Source organism: Mirounga leonina, unplaced genomic scaffold (assembly GCF_011800145.1).
Source record: "Mirounga leonina isolate KUSES-001 unplaced genomic scaffold, KU_Mleo_1.0 Mir_165, whole genome shotgun sequence".
Classification (NCBI taxonomy): Eukaryota; Metazoa; Chordata; class Mammalia; order Carnivora; family Phocidae; genus Mirounga; species Mirounga leonina.
Window position 1 is genome coordinate 38,503,365 of NW_023270415.1, and position 21,893 is coordinate 38,525,257.

General features: G+C 36.7%; 1 protein-coding gene across 1 annotated transcript in view; it reads right to left on the reverse strand.

Annotated features, from left to right (window-relative positions):
• CUNH8orf88 (chromosome unknown C8orf88 homolog) overlaps nt 1–20,223 on the reverse strand; it is a 43,195-nt gene extending 22,972 nt beyond the window's left edge. Inside the window, exons 1-4 of the mRNA XM_035011500.1 lie at nt 20,113–20,223; nt 13,475–13,573; nt 11,443–11,516; nt 1,159–1,234 (exon numbers count right to left, since the gene is read on the reverse strand). Of these exons, the coding sequence (XP_034867391.1) occupies nt 1,159–1,234; nt 11,443–11,516; nt 13,475–13,547 (223 nt within the window). The 5' untranslated portion in view covers nt 13,548–13,573; nt 20,113–20,223. The remainder of the gene's footprint in view (nt 1–1,158; nt 1,235–11,442; nt 11,517–13,474; nt 13,574–20,112) is intronic.
• Between the last annotated feature and the right edge of the window lie 1,670 nt (nt 20,224–21,893).

Sequence of the window (21,893 nt, forward strand, 5' to 3'; positions counted from 1 at the left end):
AAAATGATGGATTGTATGAAATAGATATGCACCTCTTGGCTAAGCAACTGTATTTATATAGAGTGGTAATTCAGTTAAAACTGAAACTTGTGAAATAACTATATGGTTGTGAGGGAAGATAGAAGGGTAAAGAAGTGAGGGAACTGATGTGGAAGACGTTAAGTTCTTATTTTCCAAAATAGGTGGCCAATATCAAAAAATAAAAAAATTGGAAACAGTTTAAACATTTTATTTAGAAATACAGAGTTAAATACTAGAAGAAAAAGCTAATAGAGTATTTTCATATATTTTAAATTATATATACTGACAAAAATTTGGAAATTAAATTAATAATTTTTATTTTATTAAAAAGTAACTAGTGGGAAAGACTACTTGTTATCCCCAAGAGCAGTTCTTCCCTTCTGCTTCAGTAACAGAATTAGCAGTCCAGACAGTGGAAGATTACAATTTCCAGTCTGGTTTGTATAGTATGACTAAGTTCTGCCCAATGAGATATTCAGTGAAAGTGATAGATGCTACTTATGGTCATACTTTTAAGAACTACCTCTCCCCTTACCTCTTTCCTGATGGCTAGACAGGGAATATGGCGGCTGGAGGAAAGGCATTCATCTTGGGCAATGAGACAGAGCCATACATTAAAGATGGCAAAGCAGTGAGATTGAGTCCAATAACACTTCACCAGAGCAGAATGAATACACCAGCTCAATTATGAGCTGTTATAGAAAATACAGAAATAAGCTCCTATCTTGTTTAAGCCTTGTTATTATGGTCTCTCCTGTAAAGCAATCAAACCTACAGCATTTCTTTTTTTTTTTTATTAAAGATTTTATTTATTTATTTGAGACAGAGAGAATGAGAGAGACAGAGAGCACATGAGAGGGGGGAGGGTCAGAGGGAGAAGCAGGCTCCCTGCCGAGCAGGGAGCCCGATGCGGGACTCGATCCAGGGACTCCAGGATCATGACCTGAGCCGAAGGCAGTCGCTTAACCAACTGAGCCACCCAGGTGCCCCAAACCTATAGCATTTCTAATATAGACTGAAATCAATGGGAAGAATATAATAAAATTTCTTATGTACATAAGGTTTGCACCTAGGCAACTATTAACAGGAATGCTAAGACTTCCTTATGAAATTTAGGAATTATGGTAAAAAATTTACCTTTTTTAACTGGAGACTGATGTTGCTGTTGTTCATTATGACCTTGAGAAAAGGCTTGCATTCCATTTGTCTTACACTATTAAAAAAAAAAAAAAGAAAACATACTTTAACTATGGCTTGAAAATTTTATATAACCCTTTTTGTTTTACCATCCAAAACTATTTTCCCAAACAATCAAAGTATTAGTCAAGACATATTTCTGGCCTAAGTGATAAGCAATCTTGTAAGAATGCTTATTAAAAATAAGCAAAAAAAAAATCTTTCAAAATACATTCACATATATCTTTAACTATTTTGTCATGATTTAACTAACTCCTCTTCTGATTCCATGCTCACCAAGAAGTACCCAGATTACAATTTAGCTTCCCATAAATCTCCCTAGCGCATATAATAAACTAGTAGAACCAATAAGAAAATATCCAGCACAAGACAGTAAGATTTCTCATGATAAAAAAAAAAAATGGGTTTTCTGATTTTATAATCAGTTTCACAAATTTGGTCAATACAAACAATCCTTAAGATTATCTCTTACACTGACCCGTTTCATTTTGTTGGTTGCTTTTGCTGTACAGAAGCTTTTTAGTTTGATGTAGTCCCACTTATTTTTGCTTTTGTTGTTTACGCTTTTGATGTCATATTCAAAAAAATCATTGCCAAGACCAGTGTCAGGGAGCTATTATAGTTTGCAAACAGTAGGCCATACTCTGAACCATGGTAATTCATTAAGGTAGGTTTTTCTGAAGACATCTATCCTGAAAAATGAACATCTCCGCTCTATCAATCACCATCGTATGAAGTTGTACCCCATTCCTTAAGCACCTGCAAATTCTACCACGGTAACTCCTCAAGAAGTCAGAAAGATTAGTTATCTAGCCCTATGACACAATGAAGAGTAATGAGATAACCCTACAATACTGAGTCATCAAAATAAGTTATCAGAAAAAAATCAAATTTTAGCAAAATCTTTAGTTTTAAGTAGAGGTAGAAAAATATTAAAATGTCTGGGCGCCTGGGTGGCTCAGATGGTTAAGCGTCTGCCTTCAGCTCAGGTCATGATCTCAGGGTCCTGGGATCGAGTCCCGCATCAGGTTCCCTGCTCAGTGCAGAGCCTGCTTCTCCCTCTCCCTCTGCCACTCCCTCTGCTTGTGCTCTTCTGTCTATCTCTCTGTCAAATAAATAAATAAAATCTTAAAAAAAAAAAAAATTAAAATGTCAAAGATTTTCATTCTTCAAAGTTTCTCTTCCTGATAGATTTAATAAACAACATGAACTACCATATGGTCCTTTTTAAAAATTAATTTTTTTTAATTTGACAATTTCAGCAGAGGCACACTTCACTAACACTAAAATGCAAGACCTAAAATCAAATTCAAAAGTAAACTGTAATCTGAAAAAAAAAAATTAAGAAACAATTTCTTTTTAAAATAGTATTTAAATGAAGAAAATACTTAAGAATAAATTTAACAAAGGTGGTAAAATATTTGTACATGGAAAACTATAAGACACTAAAGAAACTAAAGATAACATAAATAAATGGAAAGATATCCTATGTTCACAGATTGAAAGAATACTGTTAAAATGTCCTTACTATCTAAAGTGATCTACAGATTCAATGCAATCCATTTCAAAATTCCAGTAGCAATTTTTATAGGTAAAGCAGTCCTAAAATTCATATGGAAAAACAAAAGTAGCCAAAGTAATCTTGAGTAAGAACAAAGCTGGAGGCATCGCACTTCCTGATTTAAAACTATGTTACAAAGCTATAATAATCAAAACACTGTAATACTGTCATAAAAAGACACATAATGGTACACCTGGACTAATCTCAGGGTTGTAAGTTTGAGCCCCATGTTGGGTGTAGAGATTACTTAAAAATAAAATCTTTAAAAAAAAGGAAAGACACATAAATCTGTGGAATAAAATAGACAACCCAGAAATAAACACACCCCTATACTCAACTAATCTTTGACGAGGGAATCAAGAATACACAGTGGAGAAGGGATAGTCTCTTCAACATATAGTGTTGAGGGGCATCTGGGTGGCTCAGTCAGTTAAGCGGCTGCCTTTCAGCTCAGGTTCAGGGTCCTGGGATTGAGCCCCACATCAGGCTCCCTGCTCAGTGAAGAGTCTGCTTCTCCTTCTCCCTCTGCTGCTCCCCCTGCTTGTGCTCTCTCACATTCTCTCTCTCAAATAAACAAATAAAATCTTTAAAAAAAAAAAAAGTGTTGAGGAAATTGTATATCTACGTGCAAAAGAAATTTTATCCTTATGTTATACTATACACAAAAATGAATTGAAAATGGATCAAAACCTAATATAAGACCATAAAAACCACAGAAGAAAGCATATGGAAAAAGCTCCTTGACACTGGTCTTGGCAATGATTTTTTTGAATATGACATCAAAAGCATAAACAACAAAAGCAAAAATAAGTGGGACTACATCAAACTAAAAAGTTTCTGTACAGCAAAAGCAACCAACAAAATGAAACAGCAACCTACTAAATAGGAAAAAATATTTGCCCACCATATTTCCAGTAAGGGGTGAATATCCAAAATATATAAAAATCTCATATAACACAACAGCAAAATAATAATAATAATCTGATTTAAAAATAGGCAGAGGACCTGAATAAACATTTTTCCAGAGAAAACATACAAATGGCCAAGAGGTACATGAAAAGATGCTGGACATTGCTAAATCGTCAAGGTAATACAAATCAAAACTACAAGGAGATACCACCTCACATCTGTTAGGAAGGCTATAATCAAAAAAAGGTGAGTGTTGGCAAGAATGGGGGAGGAAAGGAATTCTTGTACAATGTTGGTGGGAATGTAAATTGGTTCAGCCATTTTGGAAAACAGTATGGAAATTCCTCAAAAAATTAAAAGTAGAACTACTGAAAGATCCAGCAATCCCACTTCTGAGTATACATCCAAAGGAAACAAAAGCACAGTCTTGAAGATTGTGCAATCCCATGTTCATCCACAGCAGCATTTTTCACAATAGCCAAAATAAGGACATAACCTACATATCCATCAACAGATGAATGGGATAAGGAAAATGTGGTAGATTAGATAGATGAAAAATATATAAATAGACTATTATTCAACCATAAAAAGAGAAGAAAATCCTGCCATGTTACAACAAGGATGAACCTGGAAGACATTATACTAAGTGAAATAAGCCAGACACAAAGACAAATATTGTATGATCTCACTTATATGTGAAATGTTAAAAATTCAAATTCATAAAATTAAAAAATAGAATGGTGATTGCCAGGGGCTGAGAATAGGGGGAATGGGGAAAAGCTGGTCAAAGAATACAAATTTTCAATTACAAGATAATTAGGTTCTAGAGATCTAACAGTGGTTATAATTAATAATATTGTATTATATACTTGAAATTTGCTACGAGGGTAAAAGTGTTCCCCCTACATACACACATACAAGTTTGGTAACTATGTGAGGTGCTGAATGTGTTAATTAACTTGATTGTTAGGATCACATCACAATGTATACATGCATTAAATCATCAGGTTGTATACTTTTACAAAAAATCATGTTGTATAACCTAAATATATTCAATTTTTGTCAATCAAACCTCAAGAAATCTGGGGAAAAATGTACTTTGTCATTTCTGCATATATTAGCAACTAAAAATACTGATTATTTCAAATATTTCATAGCATGTAAGAATACATCTACTAAAATTTTATAATTTTTTCAATTATATTCTTACAATAAAATCATACATCTTACAAATTTTACAATCTTACATAATCAAATCAATAAAATTTGAGAATTCTATAATAAAGATATGCAGAAAGTGTGATGGAAGGAATGAGTAGGAGTCTCAAACTTGGCTTAAAAATGTCAGGAAAGGGGTGCCTGAGTGGCTCAGTCATTAAGCGTCTGCCTTCGGCTCAGGTCAGGATCCCAGGGTCCTAGGATGGAGCCCCATATTGGGCTCCCTGTTCAGCAGGAAGCCTGTTTCTCCCTCGGCCACTCCCCCTGCTTGTTCCCTCTCTCGCTGTATCTCTGTCAAATAAATAAATAAAATCTTTTTTTTAAAAATGTCAGGAAGGGCTTTACATGATGCTTAAACAATACTTGGAGGATTAGTAGTAGTTAGACTGGCTTAACTAGTGAAAAATGAATGTTAGGGGCGCCTGGGTGGCTCAGTTGGTTAAGCGACTGCCTTCGGCTCAGGTCATGATCCTGGAGTCCCAGGGTCGAGTCCCGCATCGGGCTCCCTGCTTGGCAGGGAGTCTGCTTCTCCCTCTGACCCTCCTCCCTCTCATGCTGTCTCTCATTCTCTCTGTCTCAAATAAAAAAAAAAAAAAAAAAATGAATGTTTATGGAAGAAAAGAACAGCTTTCTGTTGGGAAGTATGGGGTAATATAGCTAGTTTAGGAAATGGAAAAATTGAATAGGCTTGAGTAAAGCAAAATAAACACCAGGTCTTTTTTTTTTTTTTTTCAAGTCAAGGCTCTTTGCAATTTATGGTACAATACCCAATATTCTATATAGCTTTTTCATATGTATAGCAAAAATGTTCCCACCTCCTGTCACTCATCTTAAACAAACGTACATCACTGAGATAACAAAGGAGAATGAGAAAAGGTAAATGCATATCAAACTCCACTCCTAGAACAAAAGTTAAAGAGGAAAAAAACTAACTCATTGAGAGTTAATTTCTGTAGTATAAAAGAGCTCCTACAAAACAATGAAAAAAAAAAAAGCCTATAATAAAGAATGGGCAAAGACCAGGAAATGGCAATACAGATGAAGGAAAATTCAAATTACTGGGGTTTTTTTTAAGATTTTTTTAAAGATTTTATTTATTTTAGAGAGACAGCAAACGTGAGCCAGGGTTGGGGGGGAGCACAGGGAGAGGGAGAGAGAGAGGGAAAGAATCTCAAGCCAACTCTGCTAAGTGCAGAGTCCAACAGGGGGCTCAATCTCAGGATACTGAGATCACAATCTGAGCCAAAATCAAGAGTCAGACGCTTAACCAACTGAGCCACCCAGGCACCCCTCAAATTACTCTTAAATAAATAAAAGATGGCTACAAAATCTTGACATTCCTCCCATCAACAGGTAAATTCTTCATCTCTTCCCCTTGAATCTGAGCAAGTTCTTCTGACTGCTCAGACAGATCTAATACAGCAGACATGACACTTTGCTTATTTCCAGGCCTTAAGAGTCTGGCAGCTTCCACCTCTTATCTTTTAGAACATTAGTCATGGAACCCAGATATGGAACTGTGATAAGCCACAGCCACTTGGAAAGGCCATTTGTAGGTGTTCCTTCCATTCCACTGAAGCAGCTGAATCATAAGCCAATAGCCAGCATCAACTGTCAGCCATGTAAGTAAGCCATCTGGCCATGCAGTCAAGACTTTAAATGACTCCAATCCTAGATGCTACCTGACTGCAGCCACATTACTAAACTTAGAAAAAGGCCACCTGAGCTCAGTCAACCCACAGAGCCATGGAAAAGAGTAAGAAGCTATTGTTTTAAGTCAAAGTTTTCAAGTATTTTTTATGAGGTAATAATAAAAAACAGAGGTTAAAAGAAGTTATTCAGCAGAGGGAAGATAATATCAAACAGAAACATGAATTTATACAAAGAAATTAAGAGCACTGGAAATGGAGTAAATAAAGGTGAAATAAAACTCATTCTTTTATTTCTTAAGTTATTTTAAAAGATAACATGTGAAAGCAAAAATAACAGCAATGTATTATGTATTTATAGTACTAGCTACAGTAAAATTATTCCCATAGTAGAACATGAATGGGAGGGAAGAGTCTACAAAAAAAACAGATCTAATAAGTGAATTTAACAAGATCGATATACAAAAACCAATACTATTTATGTATCCTACCAGCCAGCATGTGGAATTTGAAATTTACAAAAAGTACCATTTATAATAGTATCAAAAAATATGAAATGCTTATAAATTTGGCAAAAGATGTTCAGGACCCCTATGCTAGAAAATACAAAAAAAAAAGGAAAGATATGCTGTGTTCACGAATCAGAAGACTCAATATTGTTAAGATGTTAATTCTTCTCAAATTAATCTTTAGACTCAATCAAAATTCCAGTAGACTTTTTTGTAGAAATTGACAAGCTCATTTAAAACTTATATGGAAATGCAAAAGACCTAGACAACTGAGACAAATTTGAAAAAGACTAAAGTTAGTGAACTTTCACTATCTTATATCAAGACTTATCATAAAGCTACAGCAGTCTGTAAAATGTGATGTTGACAAAAAGATGGACACATAGGAGTACCTATGTAGTGTGGTGAATATAGTTAACAATACTGTATTGTATACCTGAAAGTTGTTAAGAATATAAATCTTAAATGTTCTCTCTGTAACAACAACAAATGGTAATTATGTAAAATGAAGAATATTTTAACTAAACTCATTGTGATAAACATTTTGCAACATATAAATGTATCAAATCATCACACATCATATCTTAAACTTAGTTACATGTCAATTGTATCTCAATAAAGATGGGGGAAAAAGACATATAAATCAATAAAGCATAAGAGTTTAGAAATAAACTCACACATGTATACTGATTTTCAATACTCTCACAATTCAATGAACCAAACAACCCAGAATCAAACAACCCAAACAAGGCAAACAACCCAAATATCAAATATATGCAAAATATTTGAACAGACACTTCACAAAAAAAAAAAAAGAAAAATACAAATGGAACATAAGCTCATAAGATGCTCAATCTCATTAATCAGTAAGAAAATGCAAATTTAAAATACAATTAGATACTAACACATACTAAAATGGCTAAAAATTGGTAGCCTATGAAGCTATTGGAACTGGCACATACTACTGGTGGGAATATAAGAGCACAACCACTTTGAAAAACATTTTGGCAGTTTCTTATAAGTTAAACTCCTCATAAAACCCATCAATCCCATTCCTGTGTACTGGGTGTATGTCCACACACAAACTTGAACATAATCACCCAGAGCAGCATTATTCATTATATCCAATACGTATATTTCATTTACATGACATTCTAGAATAGTCAGAACTAATTTACAATTAAAGAAAGCAGATCAGTGGATGCCTGGAGCAGGAGGGAGCATTAGGGGTTAGTGGAAGCACGAATGATCTGCAAAGAGATATAAGGGCACTTTGGGGGAAGATAAAAATGTTCTATATCTTCATTGTGGGGTTGGTTACGTAGAGTAAATATTTGTCAAAACTCATTGAACAAATGGGTTCATTTCACTGTAAATTATACCTTAATAAAGTTGGCTTAAAAAATATATAGTTAGTAAAAAGTACCCAGCATGTATGTGGCACCTCTGACATAAGTTCTGGTAGCTTTTAACTGAAGCAGCAGACAAAAGTTTAAGTTTAGGAATAAATTTAATTATATGATTTGGTTTTCCTCTATAAAATCTGCAATGTTAATATACTTTTTTACATATAAAGTTTTTTGAAGAAGGTCAATGGTTCCAAAAGAGTTATAAACATTACTATTGTATTAAGGGGGCATGCTAGCTGATAGAATAAAACAAAACACTACAACGACTTATTAAAAATTAATATAAAGCAAGAGTAATTAAGATATCATGGTACTGACACAGAGACATGCAATTAGATCAATGGAACAGAATAGAGCCCAGAGAAAGACCTTATGTATATGAAAACTTATTATACAATAAAGATGTCATAAATCTTTATGGAAATAATAGGTTATTCAATGAATTATACTTGAGAATTGGTCATCTACATTTAAAAAATTAGATTTCTATCTCATATCTTATAAAAAAATCAATTTCAGGTAGACTGTACCTGAACACGTATGTAGGAAAATATCTTTTGATGTTAGCAATGGTTAGACTTCACAATCACATAAAAAGTGAAATCATAAAGAAAAACACTGATAATATGACTACATTAAGATTTAAAACTTCTGGGGCGCCTGGGTGGCTCAGCTGGTTAAGCGACTGCCTTCGGCTCAGGTCATGATCCTGGAGTCCCGGGATCGAGTCCCACATCGGGCTCCCTGCTCAGTGGGGGGTCTGCTTCTCCCTCTGACCCTCTTCCCTCTTGTGCTGTCTCTCATTCTCTCTCTCAAATAAATAAAATCTTTTAAAAAAAAAATTTAAAAAAAAAGATTTAAAACTTCTGAACAAAAACATCACAAAAAAGAAACAATTCTCTCATAAACCATATTCCCAGGAAAGAAAATATTTGCTCTGCATAAAAGAAAAATAATTAAAATCCAAAATACAGTTTAAAGGCATATAAACCAAAAAGAAAAAGACAACCCAAGAAAAATGGGCAAATGATATGAATTGGCAATTCAGAAAAAGAGAAAATCCAAATGGCCAAGTTAAACATGAAAAGATGCCCCACTTCACAAATAATAGAAAATTAAAAACTAAAACCAACAGAAAGATATTTCTCAGGGGTGCCTGGGTGTCTCAGTCAGTTAAGTGTTTGCCTTCAGCTCAGGTCATGATATTAGGGTCCTGGGATCGAGCCCCATGTGGAGCTCCCTGCTCAGCAGGGAAACTGTTTCTCTCTCTCCCCCTCCCCCCACTCATGTTCGCTTGCTCTCTCTCTCTCAAATAAATAAATAAAAATCTTTAAAAAAAAATACATGAGTTCTTATCCATTAAACAAGACAAAATCTTTTAGTCTGACAATAACAAGGCAAGGATGTAGAAAAATCAGACCTCTCCTTCATTGCTCATACAAATCACTTTGGAGAGTAATTTAGCAGTAAATAGTAACATTGAAGATAAGATTACCTGTTAACATAGTACTTCTACTTCAGTCTTATAATGCAGAGAACCTCCCAAACATGTATAAAATACAACATATGGATGGATGTGCATAGCATTTATTATAAAATAGAAACAAGTGCCAAGCCCACCAATAGAAAATGGAACAAAAAATATGGCATATTAATATATATAGATTTTTTTGTATCAGCACATATAGAACAGGTTTATTCATTTTAAAAGTTGCCTAACATTCTATTTATTATGAATATACTTATGCTTGTGCATGCATAATCTATTTCTGGAAGGATCTAGGTGAGAAACTGGTACAATGGTTAGTTCTGATCAGAGAAAGCTGGTGACTAGGGGATAGAGATTGCAGGGAAATTTTTCACTAAATGCCATTTTATATGTTTTCAATTTTCAATTTTGATGATTTTACTTAGTCAAAAAATTATGTTAGAAATTTTAAAATATAAACCTAAATGCAAAAAGAACGACAAAAACACATGTGGGTATAATACTATTTATATAAAATTATAAAACAGTTGAAACAATTCTATTTGTTGTAGCAAAAGTACTAATACATTCATAGAAACAATAACAAATTGAAAATAATTGGAGGAGGGTAAGGAGGAGGGTGAGAAGAAAATGGGATGGTGGAGGGGCACAGTCCACAGGCACAGCCAGGAAAACTGTTGCATGTATGGAACGAGCACTTACTACATGCCAGACACAGTGCTAAGACTTTGGAAGCATTAGCTCACTGCTGCCTCCTCCTCACACTTACCTGTGAGAAAGACAGCTATTAGCCCCATTTTCAGGTGAGGAAACTGAGGCTTTGAGAAGTGAAAGAAATCACTCATGTAAGGTCACAGGGCTGGGAAATGGCAGGGCTGGGGCTCAAGCTCATCTTCCTATCAGAACCTTGGCATGTGGCTATGTGCCCCTCAAGCCAGCCACCACCTCTCTGGGCCCATCTCTGGGACAAGCCTTACTGCGCACATTTAATGCAATACTTGGGGATGGCGGGAAATAGGATTCCACTGCACAATGAACACTATTCTCATATACCTACATACGGGTGAGAAGAGGAGGGTGAGGAGAAGATGGGTTAGTGGAGGGATAAATAGGGGTTTTGAAATATATGTTAGGTTTCTTCTTTAACATTTTTAGGCGGGGGAGGGGCAGAGGGAAAGGAAGAGAGAGAATCTTATCTCACAAACCTGAGATCATAACCTGAGCTGAAATCAAGAGTTGGATGCTTAACCAATTGAGCCACCCAGGTACCCCTCTTTAACATTTTCTAAAATACAGCAAAATGTTTAGATTTGAAAATGCTGGGCAACAGGTATAATTTCCTTTAGTATATTATTGAAATATATCATAACTTTTTAAAAAGTATATAAAGTACCTAGCATGGTACCTGGCACAGCACCATCTAACAAATGTTACTTTCCAGTCTGCAATACTTCATTTTATTATAATTTCTAGGACTTACTCTGCTAACTCCACTTTGTAAGCACTGAGTGTTGCATGAATATTCATTTTGAAAGTTGAAAGGGAATACTGCTCCTGTTAGAAGGGAAAAAAAGAAAAATACTTTAAATACCCATTACTTCAATAAGTGATATACAACCACCCAAAAACCTTAGGTATCCAGGATATTCTAGGTACTGTTTTGAATTGTTTTCTGATAATTCATTTACTTAACAAATATTTATTAAACACTATGAAATGTCAGCCACTGTGTTAGGGGACGGGTTGTAAGTGTGAAAAGAGTTCAGAGATAAAAGAGTTCATGGTCTATTTTAAAAGACAAGCTCATAAACAATTGCTATAAGAAAAACAAGTTATATGAGGGCTACAGAGAAGATACTAGGGGAGAGCAGACTGAGCTTTGTGATATAGAGGAAAGCTTCACAAAAGGAAATAATTCTGGGGCGCCGGGGTGGCTCAGTTGGTTCAGTGTCCAGCTCCTGGTTTTGGCTCAGGTCACGATCTCATGGGTCGTGAGATCAAGCCCTGCATTGGGCTCCACGATCAGTGCAGAATCTACTTGAGATTCTCTCCCTCTGCCCCTCCACCCTGCTCAAGCCCAGCTCGAGCTTGGTCTTTCTCTAACTCTCGTTCTCAAATAAATAAATAAATAAAGTCTTAAAAAAAAAAAAAAGTAAATAATTCTATCTGGGTCTTGAAGAAAAGTAGAATTCTCTGGGGATGTGAGCTAGCCAGGGAGTACAGAAGTATACTGAAAAAGGCCAAAATTAGTTTCTGATTTACTAAGCCTTTCTACCTAATAAAACTACTTATCTCTGGATCTTAAAAGGATATAATTAAATGAGAGATGGGCCCACTACTTTTAACCCCTATAACAGACTTGGAAGGAAAGGATCAATGAAAAACTGAATCTGTACAGATAAGGGAGTGAGGGGTGCTGTAAAAAGGCTGGTCACAGAAAGGAGCTGCTGCCAATGGCTTTATACCCTTCCCTTTAGGAGAAAAGCTGAGTCCTGACCCCAAACTACTGCTTCTTCAGCACACCAGAAGGAGATGGAATCAACACTGCTAAAGCTATGGTCCAGAAGATCCCTAATTTCATTTGTCTGTCTTAAGTCATAGCCATCTTCAGAGGAAACATGACCAAAGTAGAGACACTCTTCCTTGTAAGAACCAAGGATGGGAGAACAAATTGAAGACTGAGGAACTGGTGCCATTTCTATCTTTTCTGCTTCATCTTTGCACCCAATAAAAGAGCTATTTTTTTTCCCTTTTCTAATCAGTTACTCAGTTGAACACATGGACTAAAGAGTATTTTAATAGGATGCTGACATATTTATATATTAATATTTAGGAGATATATATATTAATATTTAGGAGATATATAATACATATACATATAAACCTAAGTTAAAATACAGAAGCCATTCTGGCAACAATGAAAAAAATAAAGGGTTAATAATCCAATTAAGGAAAAAGTATTCCAAAAATTTGTCCCAAATACTAGTTTTATAGGCAAAAGAAAAAATCTTTAATTTTAGAAATTTTTGTTTAAATTTCCTGAAAAATGAGACTATATGTCCTAGCATAGCCCTAATCTATAACTGTTGTTTTGTTTGTATTCATTCATTTATTCATTCATTTATATGCTGTTAGGAATTTTTTTTAAAGGCTAATTCTCTCTCCAGCATGACTGCTCTGCAGTGATCATAATCACAGGGCACAATTTGTATTTAGAGTATCATTCTAAGCAGAAGCCAGTTAACCATGAAAATGAGACATAAAAAAAATACAAAAAGTTGTTCTCAGGCAGGAGCCATTCTTCCTACCTTTGTTAGTCTGGTACACTATGGATTCACAGACTATTAAGAGTCTTTTTCTTCGGTTTTTAAATTCTTCAAACAAACAAGATCATTAGTTTTCATTATTTCTTACCTACCATAAACAATTACTTCATATATTATTTAGCCTTTCATATACTACTTAGCCACTAAACAATTAATATTTAAAGATATATACCCCAGATTACTCACCAGGGGGAGAAGTCAGATGACGAATAGGTCTTGCTGGTTGAAGCGGTTTACCAATCAATTTTTTGGTTTCCATTATCACAAAGACCTTGAGGTTCCATACTTTAGGAAGGAAAAATGTATCTTATCTTTTCAACAAGATAATCAAGATGCCTTTATATACATACACACACACACACATTCATTTGAAGATAATCTATTTTATAAGTTAAGGTGGAAACCTTAGAGCCCTTTATACCATCTGTCACAATGGAACATTCCCTTTTTTGAAATATTTTCCTCCCATAACTTCCCTGACTTTTCTTTTAGTTTGTTTCCTATTTCTTTGACTACCTCTTCTAACTTCCTTGGCTTATTCCTCTTCTTTCCTCCAATTAAATTTAGGAATTCTTCCAAATTTGGCTTTGATCCTCTTCCCTGACCTCAACTATTCTGATGATTTCAACTACCTATCTACATGATAAATATACCCTAATTTATACATTTAGCATCTACCTCTCTTTTAAATTCCAATTCTATTTTTTAAGATATTTCTATTTACATTTTATCACAGACACCTCAAATTCAAGATATCCAAAATCAAATTCATTACTTTGACTCCAAAGATGTTCCTTAAAGTCTTCAACTCCCTCAGATCACCTTTGGTTAAATAAGATCTAAATAAGAGCCTCCATACCATAATTAGTCTCTAATTCCTGTCCATTCTGCTTCCAAAATATTTCTCAAATCTATTTTCTTCTTTCCCACCACTACTCTTTTAGTTCCACAGTAGCACTGAGTTCATCTCCCTGATCACTCAGTCTGATCTAAATACTCCCTTCTCTCCCTATGTTCATGGGACACAGTGAATATGCCTACATCATGGCATTAGATAATACTGTACTATACTATAATGACTGATTTGTCTTTTACACTTACAAAAGTGAGGAGCAGATTCTTTAAGTGAGGAACAATATTTTTATTTACACTCTCCCTGGCAACTAACACAGTACCTGGACTGGATCCAAAGTAGGTGCAACACAAGCATTTGCTGAACAAATGGGTGAATATAACCTCTTTCTCTCCAAACTATGATCCCTTTACACACACACCTGCTCTAAAAACTTCAATTCCTCCTGAATGAATAATCCTCCTGGATTATTCAGAATAGAAATAGGAGCCGACATCCAAGTGTCATGCAGAGTAAACCATTTACCTAAGTTACATTATTTAAAATTCAGAATAACTCTATTAATTAGGCACAATTAAGAGTTAGAGTTTGGGTCTCAGCTTGGCCTACATGGGTTCATATTATGGTTCCAGCACCTAGTTATATAACTATGGAAAACAACAGCCTCTCTATCCTAGGTTTGATGTGAAGACTAAGTAAGATACATGTATATGCCTGGTACATAGTAATAAGAGCTTAATAATGTTAGCTTTATTATTTTTTTATAATCCTAATTTTGCAGATAAGGCTTGGAGAAATTAGGTAACTTGCCCAAGGTCCTGAATCAAGGAAGTGATGGGATGCCCATGTCCATGCTTCTGGCCAGTAAGAATCAAGAATCTTGCCCAACCTCTCTCCTACCCCACACCCGGGCAGAATTGAACAGGTTCTGGTTAAGTACCCTTATGTGCTCACAAAACACCCCTCTGTCTATCCTCTTCCAATATGGTACTTACTGCACTAGTTGCAATTACCTATTATCTGACCATTAAATTATAGTTCTTTCACACAGGTATATCTCCCGTGTCTAGCACAGTGCCTAGAACACTGTGGGTGTTTAACAGATTGTTGAATTCATAAATCTTATTTTGTTTCACCATATATTTATATGTTCTGGAGTTCTTTCACTCTCCCTGCTGCTCTTCTCCCAAAACGCTATTCATCTTTCAAGACCAAGGTCAAGTTCCTGTTACTTCCTTGGAAAAAAATATCCTCATGTCTCAACAGTAATGGAAAATAAAGTAGTTCACCTGAAGCTTTCTAGTTCCTAACAGATAGTTGACAGTAAAATAATAATAACAATAACTTATCTTTCTTTCTTCTTCCACTAGCCCTTACTGTATTTTATTTATTAATTATTCTAAGATGTATCACAGTAAATCTATTACATGCCTGTTTGATTAGACTTGGTTAATTGAGGCTAAAAAAACTAGATCTTACTTATCTTTGTGTCCTAGTACCTGCAACATAATTAGTTTTACTAAATAAACCTATAAATTTAAATACCTCTTAAATATAACTAAAACCTTCTGATGCCTGAATAGGACACAGATTTCCAAATTATGGTGCCTATTAAAACAAAGCCTAAAGTAAAATTCTATCTGACTTTGTATCTGCTCATCCAAAAGCAGTTGTAACCATATGATTTTAAGCAGATCATTACCCTAAATGACTGTTTCCCAAAGTAAAGAATAGGGTTAATAACCCTTTTAGCTCCAAAGACATGCTTTCATCTATTTAAAAAATGCCTCTGGACACAATTCAGATGTTAAAATCATAAATTTATAAACAACCTCTCAAAGTTAGCACTGATAACTAAGCACAAAATAGTTACTTTTTCTTAAAGTTTGGAGATAAGCCAGCCAGTTAATTAATTAATTATCGAACTTTTGTAATGTGTCTCTTAACTGGTATTTCAACATGGCTATTAACAACCTTCTAAAAAACTAATGCGGTCTGTACTTGTTGGCAATACAACTTTAATATAATAAGAAAAAAAAGTTATAAGCATACGTAGCAAAAAAAATACTTCAAATATTGAATATGTTCTATGCAGAAGGAAAAATTTTAAATAAGGACCAAAAAGCAATCTAATATTGTGTTATTTAATGTTTATCCTAGACATAATTAGAACCCTAATACTAGTATGTAGTAACTTTCCATCCTGTTTCCCATATGAAACTAATGAATCAGAATACAATAGAGTACTTTGGCACACACTTTCTTGTTTTTCATTGCTCAGCTGAAATTGAGTTGATAGGTTGTAAAGTCCTTTCCAGTTGCTGAGCAGTGCAAATCCACAGTATTTAAACTAGGGATTTTCAAGAGTTGGGGAGTTACAGAACTATTATATGGTTTTGCAACACAAGTACATAAACAAAAAATAAAAGATCTTTTAGTATCACCCACCCTTTTAATTTATAGTAGGAAAACTAAGCAAGGGCTCCAGATATATAAATTCAAATCAGTTAAGGAAATGAGAAAAGATAATGCCAGATAGTATTTTATTTAATATTTTTTAAATAAACTATACTTGCATAGAGATACTGATATTATAGGGAATAAGTCTGGGATGCACAGTATACAAAAGCATCATGTTACGTTATTGTTAACATCATGTTAACGTTAGTGTTATTAACGGAAAAGGCAAGTATTTATAGTAATTATCACTGTAAAACTGATCCACAGGATCATAATCTATGAAGGACAGGACTCCACAAACCAAAGCCTAATTCTCAGTTTAGGTTAAAAATAATAAAGACTTAACTGAACTAACAAAATCATTATATAAAATAACTTTAATCTTAAACTCTAAAACCTGCCTCACTCACCCAATGTAGAGCTCCAAAAGTTTCCTTTGAAGCTACTAGTACTACCTAGGGTAGGCATTTATGGTATCAACTGTTAACAAAGGACAACACTTGCAAAAGAAAAAGAACCCTACTAACGACAATGGGTAACAAGTAGTGGGCCAATCATGGAGTTGTCTTTTAAACTATGAATATACAGCCTTGTAGTATAAATATTTTTTAAAGAACATTTTGATCCAATGTCTCAAAAATTTCATTCTATTAATACATGCTGAGAAACAGCTACTGAATAAAGTTTTTTCCCAAGTTTACACGTATTTAAAAAACCATCTTAAAAGGCCAACTGCTAGAAATAGAATATTGGTCCGCATGTCAGGAAGCTTTAGTTGCTATTCTACATCTAGCAATACTTAACTATATCTTAGGTTCCTTTTCTGTTTAAAAAAAAATCAAACTATGAATCCTAAAGACCAACCAATTCTGATATTATAAATTAGCCTAGAATTTTCTAAAATACAGTACAATGGGATAATAAGCACAGATACTGACCAATTGGGACATAATCTTACTATGCAACATATACTATTCTTTTTTAATTCAAACTCCATTTTTTGAGGTCCTATTACATGCTAAATTCTTTATAAATATTTCACTTAATTTTAAGCCATATGTAGAAAATCATTATTAGTAACCTTATAGATGTGAAACCTAACACTCAGAAAAATGAGATTCTCAAGTTCACATAGTATATATTTGGTAAAAATGAGGATTTAACTATAAAGTCATGCCCTTGTCTCTAAACTTGCATGTTTGGTAAGTAAAAGACATCTGACTCTCTAGTATTCCATGTGGACATTGCTTATTGGATTTTTTTAATGAATTATGAAAAGGGACATTTATATATAAAGACTTGCTGGATAAATTGGTAGTTACTAATAATTTCCATATCCTCAATTTATCATTTTTCTAGAATACTAAATAAATTATAAGATTACTATGCTTTCCTCCTTCTGTAGACATGGTACAGTGCCTTACTTACCATGGGTCACAACATAAGAAACATACATACCATGTACTGTATTTAGAAGCCAGATACTATGCTTAAAATTTCCAACTTAAATTCTACATTTCTTTAGAAAGTGCTGAGGGTTTTGCTGCAATTAAGAAATAAGATCAGGGGCATCTGGGTGGCTCAGCTGGTTAAGCGTCTGACTCCTGATTTCAGCTCAGGTCAGGATCTCAGGGTCCCGCGATCAGCCCTGCGTCAGGCTCTGCTCTCAGAGGGGAGTCTGCTGGAAATTCTCTCCCTCTCTCTCTGCCCCTCCCCGCCACACACACAGGCACGCGTGCTCGCTCTCTCTCAAATAAAGAAATGTTTTAAAAAAGATCATATAAAAAAGTATGAAACGACAAAAAAAATAAAGTTTTATTAGAACACACACACAAAGATCATATAGATTAATGGACATATACACATATATCTATAGATGTATATGCACATATATCTATATGTATACACATACATAAAGGTACATTGGAATATTAAGCCATAAAAAAGAATGAAATCCTGCCACTTGGAACATGGATGGATCTAGAGTATAATGCTATGCCAAATAAGCCAGTCAGAGAAAGACAAATTTCACTGTGTGGAATTTAAGAAACAAAGGAACAAAGGGGGGGGGGCGGTGAAAAAAAAAACCAGACTCTTAACTATAGAGAACAAACAGATGGGTACCAGAAGAGAAGTGAGTGAAGGGGATGAGAGAAATAGCTGAAGGGGATTAAGAGCACACTTATCTTGATGAGCAATGAGTACTATATGGAATTGCTGACTCACTGTATTACACACCTGAAACTAATATAACACTGCATGTTAACTACACTGGAATTAAAATAAAAAGAAATAAGATCATATAAAATTAAATAATCTGAGAAGTGAAAAGACCATGTTTTCATCTACCCCATATATATTTCCCATATGATAATCAGATAGGATTTAATCTCAATTTTCTACTTCAAAATATTATACAAAGTTAGGATTCGTTGAAGCCACATGCTGCTCGTAAGTAAACAGCACAAACTGACAAACTGATAGATGAAAAGTAATATAAAGGAAATACAGGTGAGTAAGAGATAAACCAATTATGACTTAGGTGATAAAAGATATTTTATATTCCACAAATCACGCTGCCACATTCAGGAAAAATTTAAGCTATCAAAAAGTTTTAAAAGGAGAGAGTGTTCCATATTTTCCATTTCATGCCTTCTCTTTACAACTGGTCAAAAAAAAATTGTTTTTCTCCGTGATGTATCTTTCAATAGAAACAAAATTTAACACTTACGTTGGATAAAGCTGTCTAGACAATGGGTGCTTGTGGATATGTAACTTTGCCTAAATTGCCAGCAATTAAAAGCTTTTGACACAAATATTGAATCATTATGTTGTAAACCTGAAACTGTTGTATGTCTATTACATCTCAGTTTTTTTAATGGCGTATCTTTACATATCAATTATGTGGTGTATCTTCATATACTTCCATGAACCATTTGATTTTCTTCTGTGAATTAACCATATACGGTTTCTTGGCACTTTTTTTTTTCCTGCTGGGTTTTCTTTTCTATTGAATATAATTTCATCTAATTATTAATTTGTTGTTTATTTTATTAATAAAAACAACTACAATAATGCCAAAGGAAAAAAAACTTGCCCCAAATTAGTAGTGACGGTGCCAGGGTATGGGGGACAAACGTCTTCAGACCATTCCACCACAAAGGACCAGGTCCTGGGACAGAGGGCGCTATGTACTTATTTTTATCAGGCGTTTCTGGTTTTTGTTCTAATAAGCCCTCAGCAGTGAAACTCTCCCTCAGCCACTTGCCCCTCGCCCGGTGTTCCCACACAGTCGCCACCCTATCCTCTCGACGTGCTCGCTCCCTCACACTCTACGACCCACCTTGGGGACCCTATGGGGGCCCCTGCCTGATTTGTCCCGCCCGACCCCAGGGCCCCCCTCCCTCACAACCTCCCCGGCGTCCGACCTCAGAGACGGCGCCCACCGCCTCCTCACACCCGGGCCCGACTTCTGCTCCCCCAGTTCGGCTCATCCTCCCCAGCCACCTACCGCCTCAAGATCGGGGAGGATTTCGGGGCAGCAGCGTCGCCGCGCTCAGCCCAAACGCGGCGACCCAGCGCCCCGCTGCCCGTCGGGGAACGGCTCCCGCCGCGAGTCCGCTCCAGGCCGGGGGCGACGGGGGTGGCGGGGCGGGGCCGACGGCGGCTACGAGGGGCGCGAGGCGGGCGCGGGGCGGGGCCTCGGGTGGCTGGCCTCGAGCGCGGCCGCAGGCCCGCGGGGCCAGAACCGTTAAGCCGGTCGCGCGCGCGCTTCTCAGGGCGTACTGGGCGCGCGGGAACGGCGCGGGTTTTCTGGCAGCCGCGCTGCGTGCGGAGGAGACCGGGGGCGGCCTCTCCGAGGTGCTGGCAGGCTCGCCCCGTACCGGGCGCGCCCGCATGGACAGCCTTCGGGATCCCAGTCGGCGGCCCTGCTTGCGCGAGAGGGGGAGGGCGGGCGGCGGGCTCCAGGCAGCGACTGTGAGCGAGGCAGCCTCTGTGAGCCAGGCTGCCCGTGTGCTGACGACTGAGGGCCTCCCGCGTCAGAGCTGCCGGCCGGCCCCGACGGCGCGGGCGGCTCTCGGCGCCGCCCAGGAGCCCCGGTCGGTGCTAGGATTCCGGCTGTCAGAAACGGTTACCAGGCAGGAATACTTTATCTCAGACTGCTGTCCCCGAAGACCAAGATTAGCTGAGGCAACACCATCCGAATCCTTTATTTTCAGTCTTCACCTTTTTTCTTTCATTCACGCTTTTTCTGTTCTTGGAGCGTACCGTGTGGGTGCCAGCAGCAGGCTGCGGGGACATGGGGGTGCTACCCGGGAGAACAGCAGAGTCCTGCCATCACAGGACTCACAACCCGCTGGGCGCCTGGGCTAGCTGACAGTTCAGTGGGCCGTGCTCCGGACTGTGATACAGGAACAGATTCAGGTTGGGAGCACAGTACCAGGGATGCCTAACCCGCCCCTTAGGCCTGGGATGTCCGAGTCGTTTTCAGAGCAGTGCGGGGCTGGTGTGTTGCATTTGGCGCGGGGGGGGGGGGGGGGGGGGAGGGAGGAAAGGAGGAAGTGCAGAAGGAAAAGATAACTTGTCTAGTGTGGAGTACCTGGAGTTAGGGAACCGACAGTGGGGAAATGAAACAGAAGTGGACGTGAATTAGGTCTTAAATTTCTCATAGTTTGTCTTTTTGAATATTTGAAAGATCATCCTCACAGCAGTGTGGAGGGCAGAATTTTGAGGGCAGGGAGGTAGAGCAATATGAAACCGGCTACAAGACGGCTTCCTTGGCGGCGTTGGCAGTAACTCCAGTAAGAAATTGGGTCATACAAGGAGTGAAGATCTGAGAGATGTTGCTGAAGTGAAATCAACAGAGTTTAGTGACAGATTGGATGGAAGGGGTGACTGAGAAGAATCTAGGTGACTCCTAAGTTTCTGACTTGGGCAAACAAGTGAATAGGTGGTAGTAACATAAGGTAGGGAATGCAACAGGCAGAACAGATTTGGGGAGGGAAATGATGAATTCAGAGTGGGACCTGTATCCGCTATTTTATAAATTCAGAAAATATATACCCATACATATATAGGCCTATACACATACACACATATGTCATAGGCATATAATGGATAAAATGGACTATTAGGAAAGGGATGCTGATTGAGAAAATGTATGCATCTGGAAAGAAGTATTTAGAGAACTCAAAAGACAGGTAACCTCCAAAGGATGCTGTTTAAAGGCAAAGAAAGCTTGTCTAGAATGGGGTAACTAAAGAAGGAACGCCTCTCTGAAAGGGATCATCT